This window comes from Pagrus pagrus, assembly GCF_965226575.1.
Source record: "Pagrus pagrus genome assembly, chromosome: 18".
NCBI lineage: Eukaryota > Metazoa > Chordata > Actinopteri > Spariformes > Sparidae > Pagrus > Pagrus pagrus.
This window is the reverse complement of record NC_140202.1, coordinates 20683533-20703855: the sequence shown is the minus strand read 5'-3', so window position 1 is coordinate 20703855 and position 20323 is coordinate 20683533. Positions and strand designations below refer to the sequence as shown.

Genomic DNA, 20323 nt, shown 5'->3' with positions numbered 1-20323 from the left:
CTCACTGGGCCATTAGATAATGATTAGTTTGTAAATATCTATGAATTTACATGCTTTACCTAAAGGCGCATAAAGAGTAATAAATTATTAAGTAATTAGTAATTAACAAGCCTACCTAATTCTATGTGTTAATTACTCAGTATTATGATTTACTTTACTTGTGGGACACAAAAAGGGTAACTAATGATTAAGTGATCAGTAATTATTGAGTCTACTTGGTAACTACTCAGTATTATGTTTCACTTAAGTTAAAATGTGCAAAAAAAGAGTAACTAATGATTAGGTAATCAGTAATTAATGACTCTAATTGGTAACTACTCAGTATTATGCTTCACTTAACTTAAAGTGCACAAAAAGAGTAACTAATGATTAGGTAATCAGTAATTAATAACTCTAATTGGTAACTACTCAGTATTATGATTCACCTTAATTGAATGTGCACAAAAAGAGAAACTGATGATCAATTAATTAGTAATTAATGACTCGCCACAGTGGCTGGTTCAAAGTTAATCAGGACAACTGATGAGAGAGCGGTCAGTACCTCAATTCATAGATATTTATGAACTAATCTTTGACTAATGATTCATAATGAAGTATCTTTAGTCTGTTCTATGGTAACTCATAATTATCTACTATATATAGTCCTGGAACCACAGTTATTCAAGGATTACTCCTTAATGATTCTTTAAGTCGTTCCTGATTCGTTCCTCACTCGCTCCTCAGTAACTACTCACGTGTTTGTGTGCCTTATTGTAAGTGTGACCACACACTGCACCTCTGCCCCTCTCTGAAGGAGTACAGAGAAGTGCCTCAAGTTCTACAGTGCTTCCTTTGTCATCCAGAATATGAATACAATATAAGGCAATTGTAGATGTCTAAGATATTTACTATATGTGTGTGCGCGTGTATACGGGCACGCGTGCCCCTGCTGTATATGGTGGTCACATTTGGATCAATACAAGCACTTCAGGCAGGTGTGTATTTTACACCCCACCGGTCGTACTTTTTCAGATTGCAGCTGAGTGTGTTGTATGAATGGCGGAGAGCACTTGCTGAAATAATCCAACAAGAAAATGAAACTGTTGGAGGAAAAATCGAAGGTCTATTGATGCATGTGGACAAAGTGAACAGAGGCGTGCAGCTTTTTTTTTTGGCTCGCGCTTTTCCCATCCTCAGCTTCTTTTAGTCCCAGTCAAATAAAGGCAAATAAACGCTCGTGTAGGCCTACAGAAGTTTGTCCCCGGCCAGACAAAATAATGGCTTTTAGGTTATCAACTTATGACTTGTGACATTTTTTTTGACAATCATATGTTTAGAAGCTGATTGTGGATTCCGTCCAGCCGTTCGAGCCGTCTCCCTTCACGGTGCTGGCTGTGCGGCCTCGAGGCGGCTGGCTGTCGGTCAGGCCGAAGAGCCGCGCCGCTGCGCCCCGGTATTTCCAGGACATGATGTTGTAGAGGATGGGGTTGATGGCGGCGCTCAGGTAGAAGAGAACTACAGACACTAAGCTGCAGTACTCGGACAAAAGAGACAGCAGCGGGGATGGAGCGTCCAGAGAACGGAACTGCAAGTAGCGTCCTACGTGGAACGGCAGCCAGCACAGCACAAAGGCCAACACCACCACCACTGGAGGAGGAGGAGAATGAGGATGATGAGCAGGTGAAGTGGTGGATGAATGGGTGAATGAAGGAGAAGAGAGAGGTAGAGAAGTAAGTGAATGCAGACGGGTGAGACGACATATATACTCTATACAGACAAAGTTATGCGTGTGCGTAATTTGCGCACTCTCCAAACTTACCCAACATCTTGATGGTCTGTCTGTTGCTTTTTTCCCGATGCGCCACACGGGAGTTTATGTTCGTTTCTCTGTGTCTTTGCCACAACCGCCGACCTATGAGGCTGTAGAGCACTGTGAGACAGAACACCGGCATGAAGAAGAACACAGAGCTCAGCCACACCATGGCCCCCATCAGGCCTGACTCCACTGCGTAATGGGTCATTTTACACTCCCGGGTGTCCCCTTCCTCCGGGAAGAACCCAGTCTCATTCACTACCCAACTGAAATTTCCTGGCCACATGCTGTCACGCTCCACCCCAACCATGACAAACACAGGTCCGGCGCTCATTAGAGACACTGTCCAGAGTAGAAGAATGAGGCCGCGCACCCGTCTTTTGGTAACCAAGGCTTTGGCACGCAGCGGGAAACAGATCGCCAGGTATCTCTCCACTGACAGCGCGGTGATGCTGAGGATGGTGGAGTAGGTGCATGACTCTGACACGAACTGAAAGAGCTTGCAGAGCGCGTCCCCAAACCGCCAGGGCCTGTACCTCCACATACGGTAGAGATCCAGCGGCATACAGAGGAAGATGAGCAGGTCGGATACGGCCATGCTGCACAGGTACAGGTTAGTGGTTGTGCGCATGTCCCGGTACTTACTGACCACCAAAATGGTCATGACATTACCGGCCACCCCGACCAGAAACAGCAGCGTGCAGGCGATGGTGATGGCTGTGAGGAGAGGGATTGAGTAGTAATTGAGAGGAGGCAGTCCGAGGTTAACCTTCCTTGTGGCGTTGTGGGTCTCCTCCCAGCTGCAGTTATGGGAGAGGCACTCCGAGAGATTTGGCCAAGAGGGCATGCTGTCGCCGCGCGGTTATTCACGGGGCCGTGCCTGGCCCTGACTGCTGAAGGGACCCAGGGTCTGGGACTCCTCAAGCCCCTTGGCGCTGCCCTTTCCTCCCATCGTCTGTGTTAGAGTTACACACGTAATGGAAAAGGTTGGCAGCCGTGCGTAAAAACCAAGATACTTGAGCGCGTTGCACACAATGTTGCGTCCACACTGAAGCTGGAACGACTCACAATTCTGATCGGACAAAAAACAACCAAGATCCTCCAGGGAATAGATAGTCCTCTCCAAAGTCCAACACAAACATGAGGCTATTTTAGGGCAATCCAAATTATCCACTTCATCTGCGCTCTAGAGTGCTCCAATACTGTTTGGTGTTGAGTACTTGTTCAAAAGAAGAGTAGGCGTGTTAATTATAAAACTAATTGCATGCTGGATATTTGTAAGCTACACATCATCAGCCTAAATCCATGCGGAGGTGTATTCCAATCAAAACAGATGCAGGAGGAAAAAAGACAGCACAGACATCTGTTATCTAAATGATAAAAGAAATATCTAACTTAGGGACAAGTTACAGTCCGCGTCTTCTCTGTTTAGGGAAAAAAACATGAGATTTCTTCATGCGCAAAAGAGTCCCAAAGAGTTCCCATCCCCGGCAGCGCGTCCCTGTGTTTGCGCGTCATATGAATCAAAACAGTGGATCGGCAGATGCATTGGGCAGCATGTGATGGTGAGTCAGAGGCTGGGTCGTAATGATGCGGCAGCAGCGGTACACATCTGTCATGGGAAGGGCACCGCAACTCAAACTCAGCCAAACACAAACGGATAAAAAACAACCACAGTGAAAACGAATACTGTGTGCCGGAACGGAGACAGTTTTCTAAAAGTCACAAGCACCACGAAGGAACGACGCATTCTCAACATAATCATGCACATATGACTTTAAAGGATCTAAGTAGAATAAAGTAGTTGAGGATGAAGAAATTCACCCTGGCTCTCCACATCTGCTCCTCTGGTTGTGGTGCATATCCATTATGTGAGTCCTGACTCCCAGTGCGCAAAACATCATATACAGGTGAAGTGGTGCTGCTCGAGGGGAGGGTGGTGTGAGGGTCTACAGAGAGTCCGGTGCTGCAACGCCACCTACAGGTGTTTTCAGGCTAGTGATGAGTCTGGATTAGTGTCCACCGATCTGTTACCACCAAGTCTTCAGAGAGGGGAAAGAAGAGTGAGCTTTCAGACCCAAAATTGCCACCTGTTCCAGCAGTGTGGCTTTGCAGCACGGATGGTGAGGGTGATTGAGGGAAACAACATCCCCACAGGGATCAATTTAGTCAACTGCATAAGATTCAAAGATCCTATCTGGATGTTGCTTCCTAAAATTATCCACACAGGCCTCTCTAAAGAGCCACTTTTGGTGATGGTTTAGACAGAGAGTACAGTTTTTGCCCAGTGGGATATAAAAATGTGATGCTTAATATCTGAGAACTGCACTCTGCCCGGATGTAATCATATTATTCCACAGTCACAAAGAATCAAATTGCATTAAAGTCAATCGGAAGCCCCAGATTTAATTCAAAGCTCAGATTTGCCCTCTGCTGTAGGGGAAAGTGGGCTATGGTGTGGCACTTATGAGTGCATTGCATTCCTGTTTCACAGTGTTGGCAAATTAGAGACATGTGTCACTTCCCTCCTGCTGTAGAGTTTTATTTGCAAGGAACATTCAGCCACATAAAGTACATTGTATGCACATGTATGTGGATAATATTCATGTTTCAGGCAGATTAAAAACTGTTGCATAGTGTAAAACGAGGGTAGAGCAGAGTCATTTTTAGTAACTTTACTGCCACTAGAATATAAAATAGCTTATATCACCCTGTAATAACAGGCAACCCGATTGGCAATTCTGCCAACAGCAGTGTTCGGTACCGACAGAGACTGTGAAGTTTGGAAAAGAACTTATGAAGTTTGAAGGCTCTAAGCCAAACTGTCAAAAAATTACATTCCGTTTTATAACTTTCATTTTATGCCCGATCATTAATCCCCGTTATAGACTTGACTTTACATAAAACATAGAGGAAAAATTTGGATTGGCAACTGCAAAGTTTGGACAATGTATACTGAGCAGGGAAAATGGAGCATCTGCAGAACACATTTCTGTTTCTTTAACATTGTTTTTAAACTGTGGTCAGGGATTTCTTCTAAATGTGTGATTTAAATGTAGCTGGACCACATGAAGTCATATGGGACTTCAGGAGAGCCAGAAGCTATATAAAAAGCAGTTACTGATATTCTTCTAAGCTAGGCTAATTAGCTTTTAGATTAATGTATCAATTACTGTTTGATTAGACTTAACTGCAGCCTTATTTGTTTGGTATAATAAGCACAATTACTGAGATGCTTGACTATAAAAAAAAACGATTTATCAATGACAAGAAAAGTGGGCAAATTAGACAAGGCTTTCTCTCCAATTAGCATTTAAGGGTAACTCCACCAATTTTAGACCTTTAAATGTGTTACAGGTCTTGGAGGATTACTGAATATGTGACGAAGGTTGTACAAAGCCTTGTTGTTGTTATGTGTTTCAAAAGGGACAAAAAAAGACTAATGGAACACAAGTAAGCAGGAAAATGGCGGGAAAAAAGACAAAGACAGGAAGTTGAGAGTAAAACATGACACATGAGGATATGATCTACAAAATAAAACAGGAAATGACTAACCAGAAACCCAAACCATGACATGTGTGGCTTCAGAGGAAGCTGCAAGTGATATGATAAATTGCCTCAAGTGATGTCACACATTGGCTAACTTGCATTGTGGGTAATGTAGGCGCCAGGTTTGAAAATGGCAACATCATCCGTATCGATTTTAATCATTTGTTTTTAAGCTGTCCATAATGAGCTCAACAGTGTTATAGGAGTGCAATGCAAACCAGTGGACTGTGCTTTTCATAACTTTGCACCAGCATTACCCACAATGCAACTAAGCCACTGAGTGACATCATTGGAGGCTATTTATTAGATTCCATGCAGCTTCCTCTGGAGCCACAGAAGGCTTCATACCACTTTTTCACACAGTAGTACTTCCCAAGACCTCTAAACACACTTAAAAGTGTGAAACTGGTGGAGTTACCCTTTAACTAGTCATTATAGTTTTGTTTTTACACACTTTCATTTTCCATGATGGCATAATGATGTTTATATGGGAATGTCAGATGTCAATAAGTCTGGTCTTGATTCATTTTTGACTGAATGTGCAGTCAACATGCACTTTAGATTTGCAGGGCGTTGGCCAAGATGAGCACATTCGTATCATTGGTGAAAATCCTGTCGTCAACTTTGACAGTGTAACACTGTTTATTGCTGTTAGACCGACAAACATCGCTGCTCATATTCTCGTTGACTCAACGGCTGGAGGCCTGAATTGTGAAGCTCATCACAATTTGCAATCTATTTCTATTTCTACTGCACTGATGTGATCCCCATGCCTCGAATATGGTTATCTCTCTGCCCTTTGCGCTGTGTTTACCAGCAGATACCATTATGTTTATGACCGCTGAATCATAGTGTGAGAGAGAGAGAGAGAGAGAGGCAAGAGAGAGAGAAAAACGAGAGATAGACACACAAATTAAGAAGGAGAGTGAGAAAGACAGATATCTGGTGGTACGGACAGGCGCAGGACACTTGTCAGGAAAGTTGTGTCTTCGACGGCATCTTTGAGACCTTTTCATCACATCTGGTATGTACCTGTGGTCATACGACTGTGTTGTTTGTGCATGTAAGGTTAGATTTGGGTTGTGTGGAAAAAAACCTCAACCGACAAACTTTTGGCATCTGTATTTATGGACTCGTACCATTTGTTGTAATGATGATAATAGCCGACAACAAGCTGAAATCACCACTATTTACAGACAAAAAGCCTCAATTGGACTGTTTCTGTGACAACAGGCGGTAATAACAGCAACATTGGTTATCTTCACTGAAATAGGGCTGTGTTTTAGTGTTAGGAGAGTTCTGTTTTTCTGTTTGTTTGCTCTTTTTATGGCTGTGAACGGTGTGTATTGTGTCCAAGCGTGAAGTCTGTCATAGTTCATCTCTGTGTTTGATCTTTTTACGACAGTGTTGCCGTGTGTTTCAGTCCTATTTCTCTATGGTTCACGTGTATGTTGTTCTACAGTGTCTCTGGTCAGTGTTAAAGTGTTTTTTAGCCGTCATTTTGTCTGACCTATGACTCCAAGGTGTGGTAGCAGAGTCCAGGGTAAAGTCCCTGCCGTCAGGATACACCCACACATTTGACGGTGATGCGTTCAAGTGCGTGTTTGGTCTGTGTGAGCCGTAGTTTGTAGCTTCAGCCACAAGATGGAGGAAGAGATCTCTTTCTGATTTTGTACTTGAACGTGACGATCTCTATCCCTACTCGTGTGTGTGGCCGGCAAACTAATGAATGGTTTAGTGCTACAGGTGTGACATGAGGGTGGGCATGATTTTATCAGGGGAAAGTTTCAGCATGAAAACACACATAGCACGTTCACACAAAGGCTTCGGTGGACACACGACTAACTCAAATTCTTGTTTTGTTACTCATCCAAATCAAAAAAACACATGCATGTAGAGCCACAGGCAGTCAAAAAGGCTCATTAATGCACACATTGGCACAGATAGACACACGTGCAAAAAGCTAAAGAAAGAAACATAAATAACACAAGTTGTACAAACACAATGAGAGTTAGAGTGTGAAATGATGAGACAACAAGCAGGACCAGTGTCAGTATTTTCTTCCCTGAGAGGACTCCTCCTACTTCACCAAAAGTCCACAACATGTGTCGATCCAATGAGAGAAGCCCGTGGGAGGAACCTGTTGCTGTGATTGGTGTAGAGTTTCAGACACCCCTCCCTTCCTGAGGAGTTGGAGAGAGTTCACTGTTAGTTTTTTCCTCAGCCACACTTACTGAGTTAGAGAACAGAGGGAGAGAGCCGGGCTAGCTGCCTGCTGTACAGTCCTTTGTGGAGAGTGTGTGTCGTCCATTCAGTGAAGCCAAGTGGACCGGTCACGAACCAACATGTGGGCTGAACGTCCACAGACAGAGCAGGTTGGTATAGTGTCTCCCTCTCTGTCTGTCTGTCTGTCTGTCAGTGTGTGTGTGTGTGTGTCTGCTCTCTCTGTTGCACTATTTGCGTCCATGGACTTGGGGGGAGATATGTGCCTCTGTGACACTCCTTGGGTTTTGGGTTGTCAGTGAGATCATGGAGAAGAATGTGCAGTATCTTCAAGCTCCTATAAGTAGAAACAAACAGTGGGGCTGAGGGCAGCTCTTGTGTTTCCTCACAGCTGATATTTAACATGAAGCTGCGTTTGTTCATGCTGGGAAGATGTTTGAGTGAAGATCCCTGGCTTCCTGAGCGTCTTGGTCCTTCATTCAAAGAGCGTGCACTGTTTATTCGTGTGTGTTACCTGTTGTACAGGGCTGCTCAGGTGTGTGTGTGCTGACCTGCTGCCCCCTCCTCCTCACACCCTGTTGTGGAAGTTAGTTGCTGCAGCTGGAATGTCATGGGAAGGCTGGAGATATTTTGCTTCTCTTTCTACGCCGCTCGCTCATACCGGTCCCCCCTCCTCTCTTCTTCTGTTGTCTTTGCAACCGATACGCATGATTCTGACCTCTGGCATTCAGAAGCCTTCATTTTCACACAGGCTGCGTGACCTCAATACTGTTCTGTTGTGGTGACAGCACACACACACGCATACATACATACATAGTCAACTTTATTACTGTTACGCCTGACTCAGTGTGTCTGTGTGTGTTTAACTGCATCGACCTGTTCCCTGTGCTGCTGCCCTGGGCAGTTTGTGATACGTATCAATCATTAATCCCGTCAGAGAGAAGTAGAGGAATTTTAGTCCACGACCACCTTGTGTTCATTTAAAGAAGTTATGTAACAGTAGTTGTATCTCATGCAGAGTTATTCTTCTTCTCAGGCAGGATAGGAAGGATTTCAAATATTTTCAGCGTGGCAGGCAGATTACTACTGAAAATATATTCCAGATGTGGACTGCAGGCTCATGTGCTCTCACCATATGGTGGAGTCCTGCCAAAAACCAACAAACATTGTTCTGAGTTTCCAACCACAGTCTCATAAATTATAACCTGTGGTCAATTTAAAGATTATTTTTACGGTTGTACAAAGACATTGTTTCTGTCACTTGTGCTATTAATCTGCATCATAAGATTGTTTATAGCTATGTTGGAAAGATTTGTGGTCCACCACAAGACCTGACTTTCTCAATGATACTGCTGTAGATAACAGGTTTAAATCTAACCACTGCAGTTCCCATTCAAAACACGCTGTTCGGCACAGATTATCTGGTAATGTGAGGGGTTTGCAGATCCAGTAATCCCAATTAATACCAAACATGTTTGATGCCAAACCCCCCTGATAAATTCTGGATGATTGCATCCGAGCTGGACCAAAACAGCCAATGAGAGAGGCGTCCCAGAGCAGCTGAAGGGGCTGTCAAGCAATAATAAACATTGTAGCTCTTGAGACGCACGCGTTAGCTAGCATACTACTGTCAACAGAAACGTAAAATCTCGTTTTGACTACATCGTCACACTCACCCAGACTCATTTAACCTTCTGCTTTTATTTTATTCTCACTGCAACGTAAGTTTTTGCATCAAGCTAATATCCATTATGTTTATGTCTGCTTCCCCATGAGATTGTGTGCTCATACAACACCGTACTTCCCTGGGTGCCTCAGCAACAAAAATGCCAAGTGAGAAGTTGAATGAATGTTTCTCAAAATAGCGGAGAGCAGAGATACTTTGTTTTATAGTTGGATTGCAGCAGACAGCACTGTTTCACTGCTGAGGACAAATGAAAGCGCTCTCATGCACAGCAGTCGAAGATAAAAGGGGTTCGTGAGATGCAGTAAATAGAAGCGATTTATTTACATAGTGAAAAATGTCACTGTGCCATTTGGCACTCAGACCATCATAAGCACCATTTGTTTGCCAGTGTTTCTAAACTGTCTCTATTTTTGATTCAGAGTAGTTATTTTTGATCTGTATACAAGCCTGGGTTATGAAGTTTTCTTGCAAACTTTAAAGGGCTGGTTCACCCAATTTAAAAAAAATAAAAAAATAAATAAAAATCATGCTTTACTCCGTATCACCGTATCTAGCAACGCAGGTAGTTTTCATCATCTTTTCAGAAACAACGTTCTCAATACTCAAAAAAAGAAAACACTCTTCATATGGGCTATTGTTAAAAGTTAAAGATGTAATATGTAACATTTCTCCATTGAAATATCAAAAAACGACTTGACCTTTAAAAGATAATGGTATCTTTCATTTGGTCACCTGTTGCTTCCTCCAGGAAAGAGTGCAGAAGGAAGTTAGCAAAAGTCACTAAACGTAACAAAAATAAAGCTTAGAAACATTTCCTCAGTCTTGAGCATGTCGCGTAACATAGATATTTATCTGCAGTTTTGGGTGTTTACCAATGAAAACAACAACTCCCATAATCTGGCACGATTTACGTCCTTTGTTTGATTGTGAGACTTCTTGAGACGGAAATTACATACTGTGCCTTTAAAGTTAAAAAGCAGTTCCAGCGAAAACCTCCTCACAGCCTGGTCTGTTGATTAACTGGTAAATTGTTTTCTGGACAAACGTGCAGCTGCTGAACTTCTAAAAACGCTGTCGGCATCACATCGCAAAATCTCATGGACAGGTATCTCAACACCCGAGCAAATAAAACCAAAACATGGCTAAAAATACTGGAGATTGTAATTTGGTTGAACCAACCTAAGTCAAGAGCGCGAATGTCCTCTCTGCTTTTTGTCCTGCTACTGTAATCTTGGCGAGTTGGAGCCACTTCAGCGGTCAGTAAAGTTCTAGTTTGGTAGTTTCCAGCCTCTAACTTGGCCGCCTCGGCCGGGCTGACTCAGGCTTGGCTGAAAGAGAGAGAGCAGTTCCATCACTCCTTCAGTACAATGATGCCTTGTGTTACTGCCAGCAGAACGCCACTCTGGCGATGATGACGATTGCTCCCTCTCCTTTTCTGGCATCTACTGTATGTCTTGCTTTCTCTGCCTTTCTGACCATCCCTATCCCCCTATCCGTGGTGTGAAGGATTAGATAATAGGCAGCTTTAGTGTGGGCAGCGAAAGAGAGGTGTCACAGACCTCTCTTGTTGCTTCTCTACTCGTTCCTCCCTCTATCTTCTCTCTGTCTCTCTCTTTGTACCATCTGTGCCATGAGGAGCTTGGCACCGCACGAGCTGTAAATGCCAAACTAGGTTTATTTTATCTTTATTGCATGTGTGTGTGTGCGCGCGTGAATCCGTGAGCGTGAGCGGTAGCCTGTTACGCAAAGACGATGTTTACATGTATGTATCGTATCTTTAAAATGTGTTAACCACTCACAGTTTGCCACAGTACTTGTCAAGTTTGTTACCACACATCCAGGAATAGATGATGCATCTTGCAAGTTAGCTATTTTTTTTCCTGCACTCAGTGATACGTGACAGCACCTCTGCCGATATTGACATAGACGGGCAGCCCCCATCCAATAATGTGACAGTTTCCAAGCACGTATTGCGAAGAAAAATGAGTGTAGAGGGACAAAAGTGGGAGTGCCGGTTTATGACTGGTAGAGATAATTGTAAATGCACATTTAGATGACACATTGTGCAGCCAAGGCAACTTTTATCAATAAACAGATACAGATGTGATAGTCATATGATAAAGATGTGGGGTTCAGAGGTGATGACAAGCAGTATTGGTGGTCACGCCTGTGAATGTAATTCTGCTTTGGCACACTGAAACTGATTCAGACGTTCCCAGACTTAATGATGAAATGCTGTAACTTTTTTTTTTTTATGTTGTCTTCACGTTTTCCCAACCTGTCATGTCTGATTCCACTGTAATCACTGATTTCATGTTTCCCAGAAAGACCAGCCCCTTCTCTCAAACTACGACATGTATTCAGTGCTGCGTGAAACAGTTTAAATCATCTACGCACAATATGCAGATATATTCCCGTATTGATTTATAACAAAATATAACAAATCCATTTAACAATGTTGCAGAATGATAAAACGAGCAAAAAGTGCATCTGCAGAAATTAAAGAACAGTGATGTCCATTGCTTCTTATGCAAGAACTGTACTTTGTTTGACCCTGGAGAATAAGGATATGAGCCACACATCTATTAATGCAAGCCATGTTATCACAACCTCTTTTTTAAATGTACAAAGATAGATATTTTCTGCCAGTTATACTGTTAAATCCCCCCAAAAATCTTGTTCATAACCTTCACAAGAAGAGACAAAGGAGATGACATGCAGAGGATTTGAGTGGAATGTGCTGTACACCTTAGACCTCGCTACCACCAGCATGTCCTGAAGCAGCAGAAGAAAATCATTTTCTTTAGCATATTGGAAATATAAACACTCTGCAGCCAGCTCTGGGTGAGGAAAATAACCCTGTTTCCCTTTTCAAAGCATTGAGGATTTGGTTAAGGTCTCACGGAGTCAGGCTTTGAACTTTCAGACTAGATTAGACCACTTACACATCTCCATCGTGCTGCCTGCTTTTGTAAAAGACAGATCAAAGCTGTTTCCAAACACTTTCTGTTAGTCACTGTCACCCCCAAACTCCCTGTGTATCTAGTTGTATGAGTACAAATCGTGATAAGCAAAACAGCTTCAGAAAAAACAACATGATCATCTTACATGTGGACCGTGGCCACACACATTTGGCAGTGAATCGGATTTTTGGCTGGAAGACACACAACTTCCTGACTAAACTTAATTTTGGATAACAACAGCCTCGCAAGTGATAAGGGATGCAGATTGTTTTTGTCTGCCAGGGTGACCTCGTCTTCGTTCCCATGTGTTGCTGAGCTGCTACAGGAGCAGGACGGCTAACGAGGCTCTGTTCCAAAGACATAAACCAGACCGGGTCTTATCTTTGTTTTTCATATCAAAACCTCAGAGGGAAATGTTTTATGTTATAATAAGGACTGTAAATGCAACAGGGCCGCCTTTTTTGGACACTCATTCATGTAAAACAAACATGTCCTGCTCACTTCTTCCTCACAGAGCGACATTAATGGGTGTAAATGGGTGTGAGAGATTAATGAATCAACTGTATGTATACAGTACAGAACAGTAGTATTGCAGTATTGATTGTGGATTAACCTGCTGTAACCTACAGTAAACCTTTGGTACCTCTTTCTATTGAGCCCATTTTTAAGTGGTAACTAATTACTTTATTCATGAAATTATTAACTAATGGTAGATATGGTTTATGAGTCATTGATAGTCATGTCTTTCTCATAAACCATCGGTTCAGTGTGGGTAGCTGTTGATAAGTTGTTCCTAATAAAGTTACAGGTTTCTTACTTTCTAGGCCAACAGCAATAGTAAGTCATCTTTTGGAAAATATGATTATTCACTTTCTGGCAGAAAGTTAGATGAGGTTTAAAAGGCTTACCACCCTTATTACTTTTCTTTTATAAAGTTACAGCTAGCAGCTAGTTAGCTTAGCTTATCACAAAGACTGGAGACAGGAGGAAACAGCTAGCCTGGCTCCATCTTGTTTGTTTAATCTGTCCAGAAACCACATAAAAATGACAATTTCGCAGATCGAGAGGATTATCCACCTATTATTCCTAACCCCCACGATAGCTTTTGTGACTTATTGGCACTCCCTGTCGCTTAACCGAAAGCCCAGAGCATTTTCCTGGTAACACATTGCTAATCCTCTTTCCTAGAATGATTGGTACGGACCATCATTCATTCATGAAGAGCTAGGTTGGCGACTTTATCAAGTGGCTAGCACTAGTATTATTGCTTAACAATCTTATCATCTAACTCACTGCAACAAAGTAGATGTGTGTGTCCTTGTCCGGTCAGAAGTCAAACTGTCTATTAGAGCAGTTTATTTGATAAACCAAAGAGCAAAAGACAGAGCAATCAGTGTCAGTTGGAGAGATTCTTCACAACCTGGCAACCTAAAATGAGTTCCCATTGATGGCTTGTAACTGACCTTTATAAATGGTGCCTTAAAGTGGTACAAAAGTTACCAAAGTTCTCCAGCTGGCCATAATTCAATCCAAAAACACCATATGTGTGTTGAATATTACATACCCAGTGATGGATTTGGTCTGATTTCAAGCTCGGTCCCTGCATTAAAAGTGTCGCAATATGTCTTTAATGGCTCTCTGGCAGCAGGGTGACAGACAAAATTTCCCCCATGCCACATACTGGAAAGATTGATGAGTGCCCACTTCTCCTTTATAATGATCTTTTTGTTTTTTTTTGCTCTCTCTCTCTCTCTCTCTCTCTCTCTTAGCCGCACTCTGCTGAACCTCCTCAGTTGTTCTCCCACTCTGCATTCGTTCATTTCCTAACGATGTATGATCTCACAATGTGTTGATTTCCAACTAATTGACATTTAAGAGGGATGCTAGCACATGAAGGGAGAGGCGGACACTCTCTGCTGCCTCTGTTGATATTTATATACAAGGAGCTCGCTGGCTGTTAAAGCTATCGCCATGACAACAGGACAGGAAGCAGGAAGCAGGCAGTGTTCCATTGGAATGGAGTCGAGAGATAACGCCTGCATCTCACCAGTTTCCATTTCCATCCCGTAGCATTCTCCCCATCGCTCTGCTCTTCCCTCAGGCTGCGCATTGTAGGCAAGTGACGTGCTTTTGAACATGTAGGTGCATGCATATGTTTGACATATGAGTCTATGCGTGCAGACATTCAAGCCACAGGCTGCGATCGAGGTCCCTCTGCAGTTGACCTCTTTGCAGGGTCAAGCATGTCGGGGGGTCGTGGGTATTCTTGGAGCGGGGAGATAACTCATAAATACTTCTTCTGGAATAGAAGATCGCATGCACTCCCCTCAAAAGTATGAGCAATGGGCCTTGGTGGATTTAATGACACTGATGCATCCAGAATGTTCCCGGAACCGGACCGGATTTTTGTTGATTTACACAAAAGACAGACTTTTTAACTCATTTTATTACTTTCTCTTTGTTCTAATAATTAATTTGACATTAAGCCATAAATCATGAGTTCTCCAACTGCATGATCTTGTCTTGTTTAGAGATTGAATACAATAAAAAGATGTAGCTTTGAATGATAATATAGTATTCATTCAATTGTGTGACCGTCATGAAAGATCAGAGGGCGAAATATACACATTATACCAGCGTTGCTCAAAAGCAATCGTCAAGGTCCATGGGTGTCACGGGTGCAAGAATGCTGGCTTAAAAGTGTGTACACAAAACATATTTCTTCATATACCATTGTGTCGCAAAGTCCTTAAAGGACGAGTTCACCCAAAAATGAAAATCCAGTCGTTATCTACTCTCTCACATACCGATGGAAAGTCAAGTGAAGGTTCTGCGTCCGTTTCTTCCTCGCAGCTTCACAGCAAAACAGTGTTGCAGCATCCTCCTGAGCAGCTGAAGTAGTTTGGGGACTTCCAGATCCGAGTGTCTGGGAATCTCCTGTTTGCTGCATTCATAGTCGAAAATGCTGGCCCACTGCCCCGGCACCTCTTGAAAATGAGGCACACTGGTCTCGTGCTCCTTCAGACACAATGAACTAGTGTCTCTCATTCTACTTGTCCACTTTTTGAAACCTCGGGGTCCCACCTCTGACACAGGCTTGCTAAATGCGCCTATACAAGCCTTAAAAAATATCAGGAGAGGTGTCACTCGCAAGCAGTTTTGATCAGGTTGCATTGAGATTTTGTGAAGATTAAATTGTCATTTTTTTAGGTGTCAAACCACTCTTAGCTGTGCACAATATCTTTTCCCACACTATTGTCTTTCTGTACAAAATGTGACCAAACAAAGGAAGCTATTTAGAGCCACTGTTGACTCAGCAATGATCAAACATGCTCTGCTTAGAAATATGAATACTCTGATCTTATAAATAGTCTTAAATAACTGTTCTGTAGAATATTTACAAAATAACAGTACAGTGATTGTGATGATAGAAAAACAGGAAAATTATCAAATTATTTTGCTTCTCATATTATAAATGCCAATGACTGTGATCGGCACTCGTTAACACTCATCATGATAAAGTCCTATGATAATAATAAACTGAAAATCATTACTTCGTTCCAACATAAGCATCCTTATTCAGGAACAGACCAGAATGAGAGAATGACTGGATGAATGAAGAGACTAATCTGTTTCTCAGAGATAACAGGACACACGCAGACGTGCAGTCAGTGTCGCTGTAGGCAGCTAACTGGTGGCTGCCGGTGACTCTCCTGACTGTGTGAGCGTGTTGGATCCTGTTCAGTGGCGTGGGAATGTTTACCGTCAAGCTGTTATCTGTTGGTGTAGGTGCTCGTGCGTTATTTCCTCGTCACGAACTTTTTTAGCTCCGATTTTGCATTCGGAAGGGACAGAGGTGTCTGGTGCCTGTTTCTCACCTGGGCTGGGTTATAGGTGTAGAAGTTAAGTTCAGGCATTATAGGAAGTCTTAGGATTAGGTTAGGAGATAAAGCTGGTCGGTGGAAGCTCCTTTGAAGTGAACTGTTCAGAAACAATTGGTTTCTGTTCTTTTTTTCCTGTGTGTGTTTGTGTTCCTGCCCCGACTTGCTTCAGACAAAAGGTTGTTGAAATCTGATGAATCACTTAAACCTCCCCCTTGGGTGCTGCTACTCCCTTTTGACTTTAAACCAAAAAGATAGAAGGCACTGTCTCTGTTTGCTTTTTGGAGAGCTGATCCCTTTTTAAAGGGACACCCCAAAATCAAAAAATACATATTTTTCCTCTTACGTGTAGTGCTTTTTATACTTAGTTGGCAAGTTGATCGGTTGTAGAGATGTCTGCCTTCCCTCGAAAACAGTGGAACTGGAAAAGCACTTGGATTGTGGTAGACACGATCACATCAGCGATGTCTCTTTCCAGAAATTAACAAGCCGGTTAATCAAGATTACCCGCAGACCTAGTGAGCAACTCATTTTGAAACAACTTTCTCTCGACCATGTCACCAGGCAGGAGATGACAAGAGGCAGCTCGAGGCAGCGCAGGGATGACAGGTGTTATTTATTTATTTTATGTAATTACAATTTTCAAATGTTATTGATAAAACTCAGGGTTTAAAGAAAAGAGATACTTTCAGACGTTCTGCTCAGCTTTTCATATTAATGCACACATTTTGGATCGCTGTGAGCTGGGATGAGATTGCAGGAGCAACTGCTAACGCTGCTTGCAAACACACACACACACAATCACTTTTAACGCCAGACCTTGTTAACGTCCTCTGGAGTCACGTTGATAACATGCCAATCAAACCAATTTTCTCAAAAACCGAGTGAGAGGCTAGAACCACTAACTTGAAATGCAGCATTTTCTCAAAGAAATAAAGGAAGATTGGGGGATTCAACGTGATACAATACGGGAACATAATCCACACTGTTGTACCACAGAGTAATCAAAAACTCTTTTCAGAAGCTTTCTGCTGAGTCAGCTGCTCCCTTTCTTTCCTTTCCTTCCCCACCCTCTCCTCCAGAATCGTATTCTGTTCTACTCAAAGGGAGGTCTGCTAATGGGCCACATGTGTATCAGGTAGTCTCGGATGACTACACTGTGGCTTGGTGGTATTTTGCATATATGGGTCGTTCTTTGTCCTGCACTTGGGGGTTTATAAGGCGGATTGCTGTGCAGTCGTAACCACTGTTGCAGTGTTGTGGTTCTCCACACCCTGTCTGTCTCCTGTCTTAGTAATGCAGGATTTTACAGACGACTGATCACGGTGCTAAAGTGAAGGTGAAACGGCACCGGGCAGGCGCCCAGGGAGGATATTTCCTTTTCAGACAGGTTTAGCGGGTTTTTTTGCATCTCAAAAACTGTTTATTATTCAAAATGATTCTGAGCAGTGTGTAAAACAGAACGGAGCAGTTTCTCCACTGTCTTTTGCTGTGAATATACGCTGCAAATATTTGCCTTTGGGATGCACACACTGTAAAAACGCAGTACTTAGAGTGTGCAAACTCTTATTAGTCTTTGTGTACATGCATGAGCACTATAACTCATAGTATGTTAATGTAGCATGACTGCAAAGGTGCGGGTGCATGTCATTTGTAAAATTAATTTTGGGATGTGTTGCTGACTCATAATCCCGCTCCGTCCGGTTTTACTCAGCGGTGTCTTACTCAGCGAATTGCATCGTTGCTTCATCACCAACTCCCCCTCTTATGGGTGTAGTCGGTCATGATAAATGTGATTAATCCAGTAATAAGGATAAGGAAATAATGTGATAAAGGGTTTGAAGAGAGAAAGGATGGGTAAAACCTGGCACCTACATTACCCACAATGCAACTTAGCCATTGAATGACATCTCTGGAGGAAATTTATCAGATTACATGCAAACATGAGACACAAAAGGCTACTTTTGTCGTATACGCAATAGTGCTCCTCAAGACACACTTTTATGTAGAAAACTGGCGGACTTACCCTTGAACTCAGAACGTATGAGCCTGTGAGTGGAATATCTCGTGGAGGAGCAGAAAAAACATGACCTTAACCCGCATCTGGTGCAAGACATTCAGGCCACAGCTGTGCATGATGACAAGCCGTCGTATTTTTAAAAAGCAGTAGTAATACTGCTGTTTGCTGCAGCACTTCCCTTTTATTTGGAATACTTCTGACTTCCGTAGAGTGTCATAACGTAGATGATGTTATTCTTTTTTGAAACGTTAATTCAGACGATACATAACGTGATATAATAAAGAAAATGTGAACAGGTAAAAAAAAAAAAACAATTTGTAAGGAAATAAAGAAAAATATTACTTGAAATTCAAAATATACTCCAGGTATTTAAATTGTATTGCAGTGATTTTGATTTAACCCGTGGTGAGACATATAAGAGATACCAGTTAATCATTGGATAATGTAATATTACTGATGCCATATAAAAATCAGCATTGGGTACCATGCTTTTAATGTGAAAAGTCTAGTTTTCTGCCTGAAACCTTTGTCATTTTTTAGCTTCGGTGTCAGCTGGTATTGGTACTCAACTCTGGAAATTATCATGGGAGTAGTAGTGTTGTCATGGGAGTTTAAAAAATGGCACCCCGCCTGGATTGTGTTCATCTGCTGTATGTGAGTGCATGATAAGTCATTTAACTCATGATAACATGATTTGGACGTGGAGGAGGCTATCAGCTGATTTTGTTTGTGTCATTCTTTGTGCGTCTCAGTCATGCACAACTCATATCAGTCGGGCAGTTACTTGGTCATTAACTGGATTTAAGCGGCTCACCTGTTACTGTAGGAATGTCTCTGAAGTCACAGAGGTGGTGAGTGACACGAGATTTATTGAGAAATCATTTCCAAAGAAATGTAATCAGCTCTTCATTCAGCTGCTGCAGGCTGGCGTGCATTGCTTCAGTAATGCTGAGGAAGCGCAACAAACTTATTCACTGAATCGCTGAACTGCTGGAGCTGTCTGACCTCGAGCCAGGCTGCAGCATTGTATTCAGATAATTTATTTTGCAGCATTGTTTTGGTTGTGCTGAGCATCGTTCTGACCTTCCTGCAGCTACATCAATTATTCTCAAAGCAAACAATATTTATAATTCTGCACCCGGCTAACATGATTGTTTGCCTCTTATATATGAGAGAAATGCTGAATCAATGGCTTTAAACTCCTGGTATTTTCTTAAATTGATCATGGATACATCCTATATGCCTGTTGTTGTTCAGTGTGCTAAAACAAGAAGCACAAAATGTATTATTATTGAAAATACATTCATTATTATACTCATTTGTGATGTATTTCAGTCATTCTGTGCTGTAGTAAGTCTGATCTCAAGTAATTTGATTAAAAAAAAACAGCATTTTCCACTTATTTCAATCCTCTGAACACTTTAGAGCCTACTAGTTTCTGAACTGAACCAACTCATTTCAAGATTTCTGGGAAAAGTAAGATTATCTTGCTGCATCGACAGATAATTTCCCTTCTACTATGTCATTTTCTCCTGTAATTCGGTGTTTGAACTCTCCTTTTCTGCAGTAGAGTAACTAAACCTCAAACCAGCTGCCCCTATTTAAGATTCTGAGCCAGTGTGTCTCAGTGTTTCTCCACCAACATCATCACAAAACTAAAGGAGGGGATATGCTTCGGAAGAATGTTGTTTACAGAGTGCTGCTGTGTCTGGAGTGGTGGCCACACGTGACCATGTTACCTAGTACAGCTGTGTCCACAGTGTGTGTGTCTGTTTTAGTATACTTACTTGTTAGTATACTTTTGGTCCTTATAAAAGAACATTAGGGTCTTACCTACACACACTGTTCTGTATATATATGAGGTGTATATATTATCATCCTCCTCCTTTTTCTCCTCTAGGCTCGCCCTGCTCTGGGGGCTAACTGCTAAGCATGCTGGGTAAAGATAAGCCCACGACCAGTAACCTCAACCTGGTGAACGAGGAAGTAACTGACGGCACGGCGGCCCCGGACATCGGTATCAACATGGCCGAGCTTGTGGAAAGCCTGGATACCAGAGAGCTGGACCTAGGGGAGGGAGAGGAGACCGACTATGATGGAAACTGCATAGGTGTGATTACCACCATTGAACTTTCAGGAAGCTTAACTTGTCAGAATGAACCAATAAGCAAGATTTACATGGCCTTAAATGCTAAAAGTAGAGTGTTT

General features: G+C 42.4%; 2 protein-coding genes across 2 annotated transcripts in view; one reads left to right on the top strand and one right to left on the bottom strand.

Annotated features, from left to right (window-relative positions):
* On the bottom strand, positions 1-2659 carry LOC311273915 (growth hormone secretagogue receptor type 1-like). Its single transcript, XM_084381208.1, has 2 exons — positions 1799-2659; positions 1-1626 (listed from the first exon to the last, which is right to left on the bottom strand). Exons 1-2 carry the CDS (start codon positions 2637-2639, stop codon positions 1313-1315), a joined length of 1155 nt encoding a protein of 384 aa, XP_084237334.1. The 5' UTR covers positions 2640-2659; the 3' UTR covers positions 1-1312.
* A 4912-nt stretch (positions 2660-7571) lies between these two features.
* LOC311274169 (phospholipase D1-like) overlaps positions 7572-20323 on the top strand; it is a 33148-nt gene continuing 20396 nt past the window's right edge. The window contains exons 1-2 of the mRNA XM_084381618.1: positions 7572-7716; positions 20016-20225. Coding sequence (XP_084237744.1) covers positions 20048-20225 — 178 coding nt within the window. The 5' untranslated portion in view covers positions 7572-7716; positions 20016-20047. The remainder of the gene's footprint in view (positions 7717-20015; positions 20226-20323) is intronic.

Excerpts from the sequence above, each read along its gene's own strand:
- LOC311273915 (XM_084381208.1), bottom strand. The coding sequence starts at position 2,639 with ATGCCCTCTTGGCCAAATCTCTCGGAGTGCCTCTCCCATAACTGCAGC. Across the intron at positions 1,627-1,798 it reads ACAGACCATCAAGATGTTGG|TGGTGGTGGTGTTGGCCTTT; the intron begins GTAAGTTTGGAG and ends CTCCTCCTCCAG.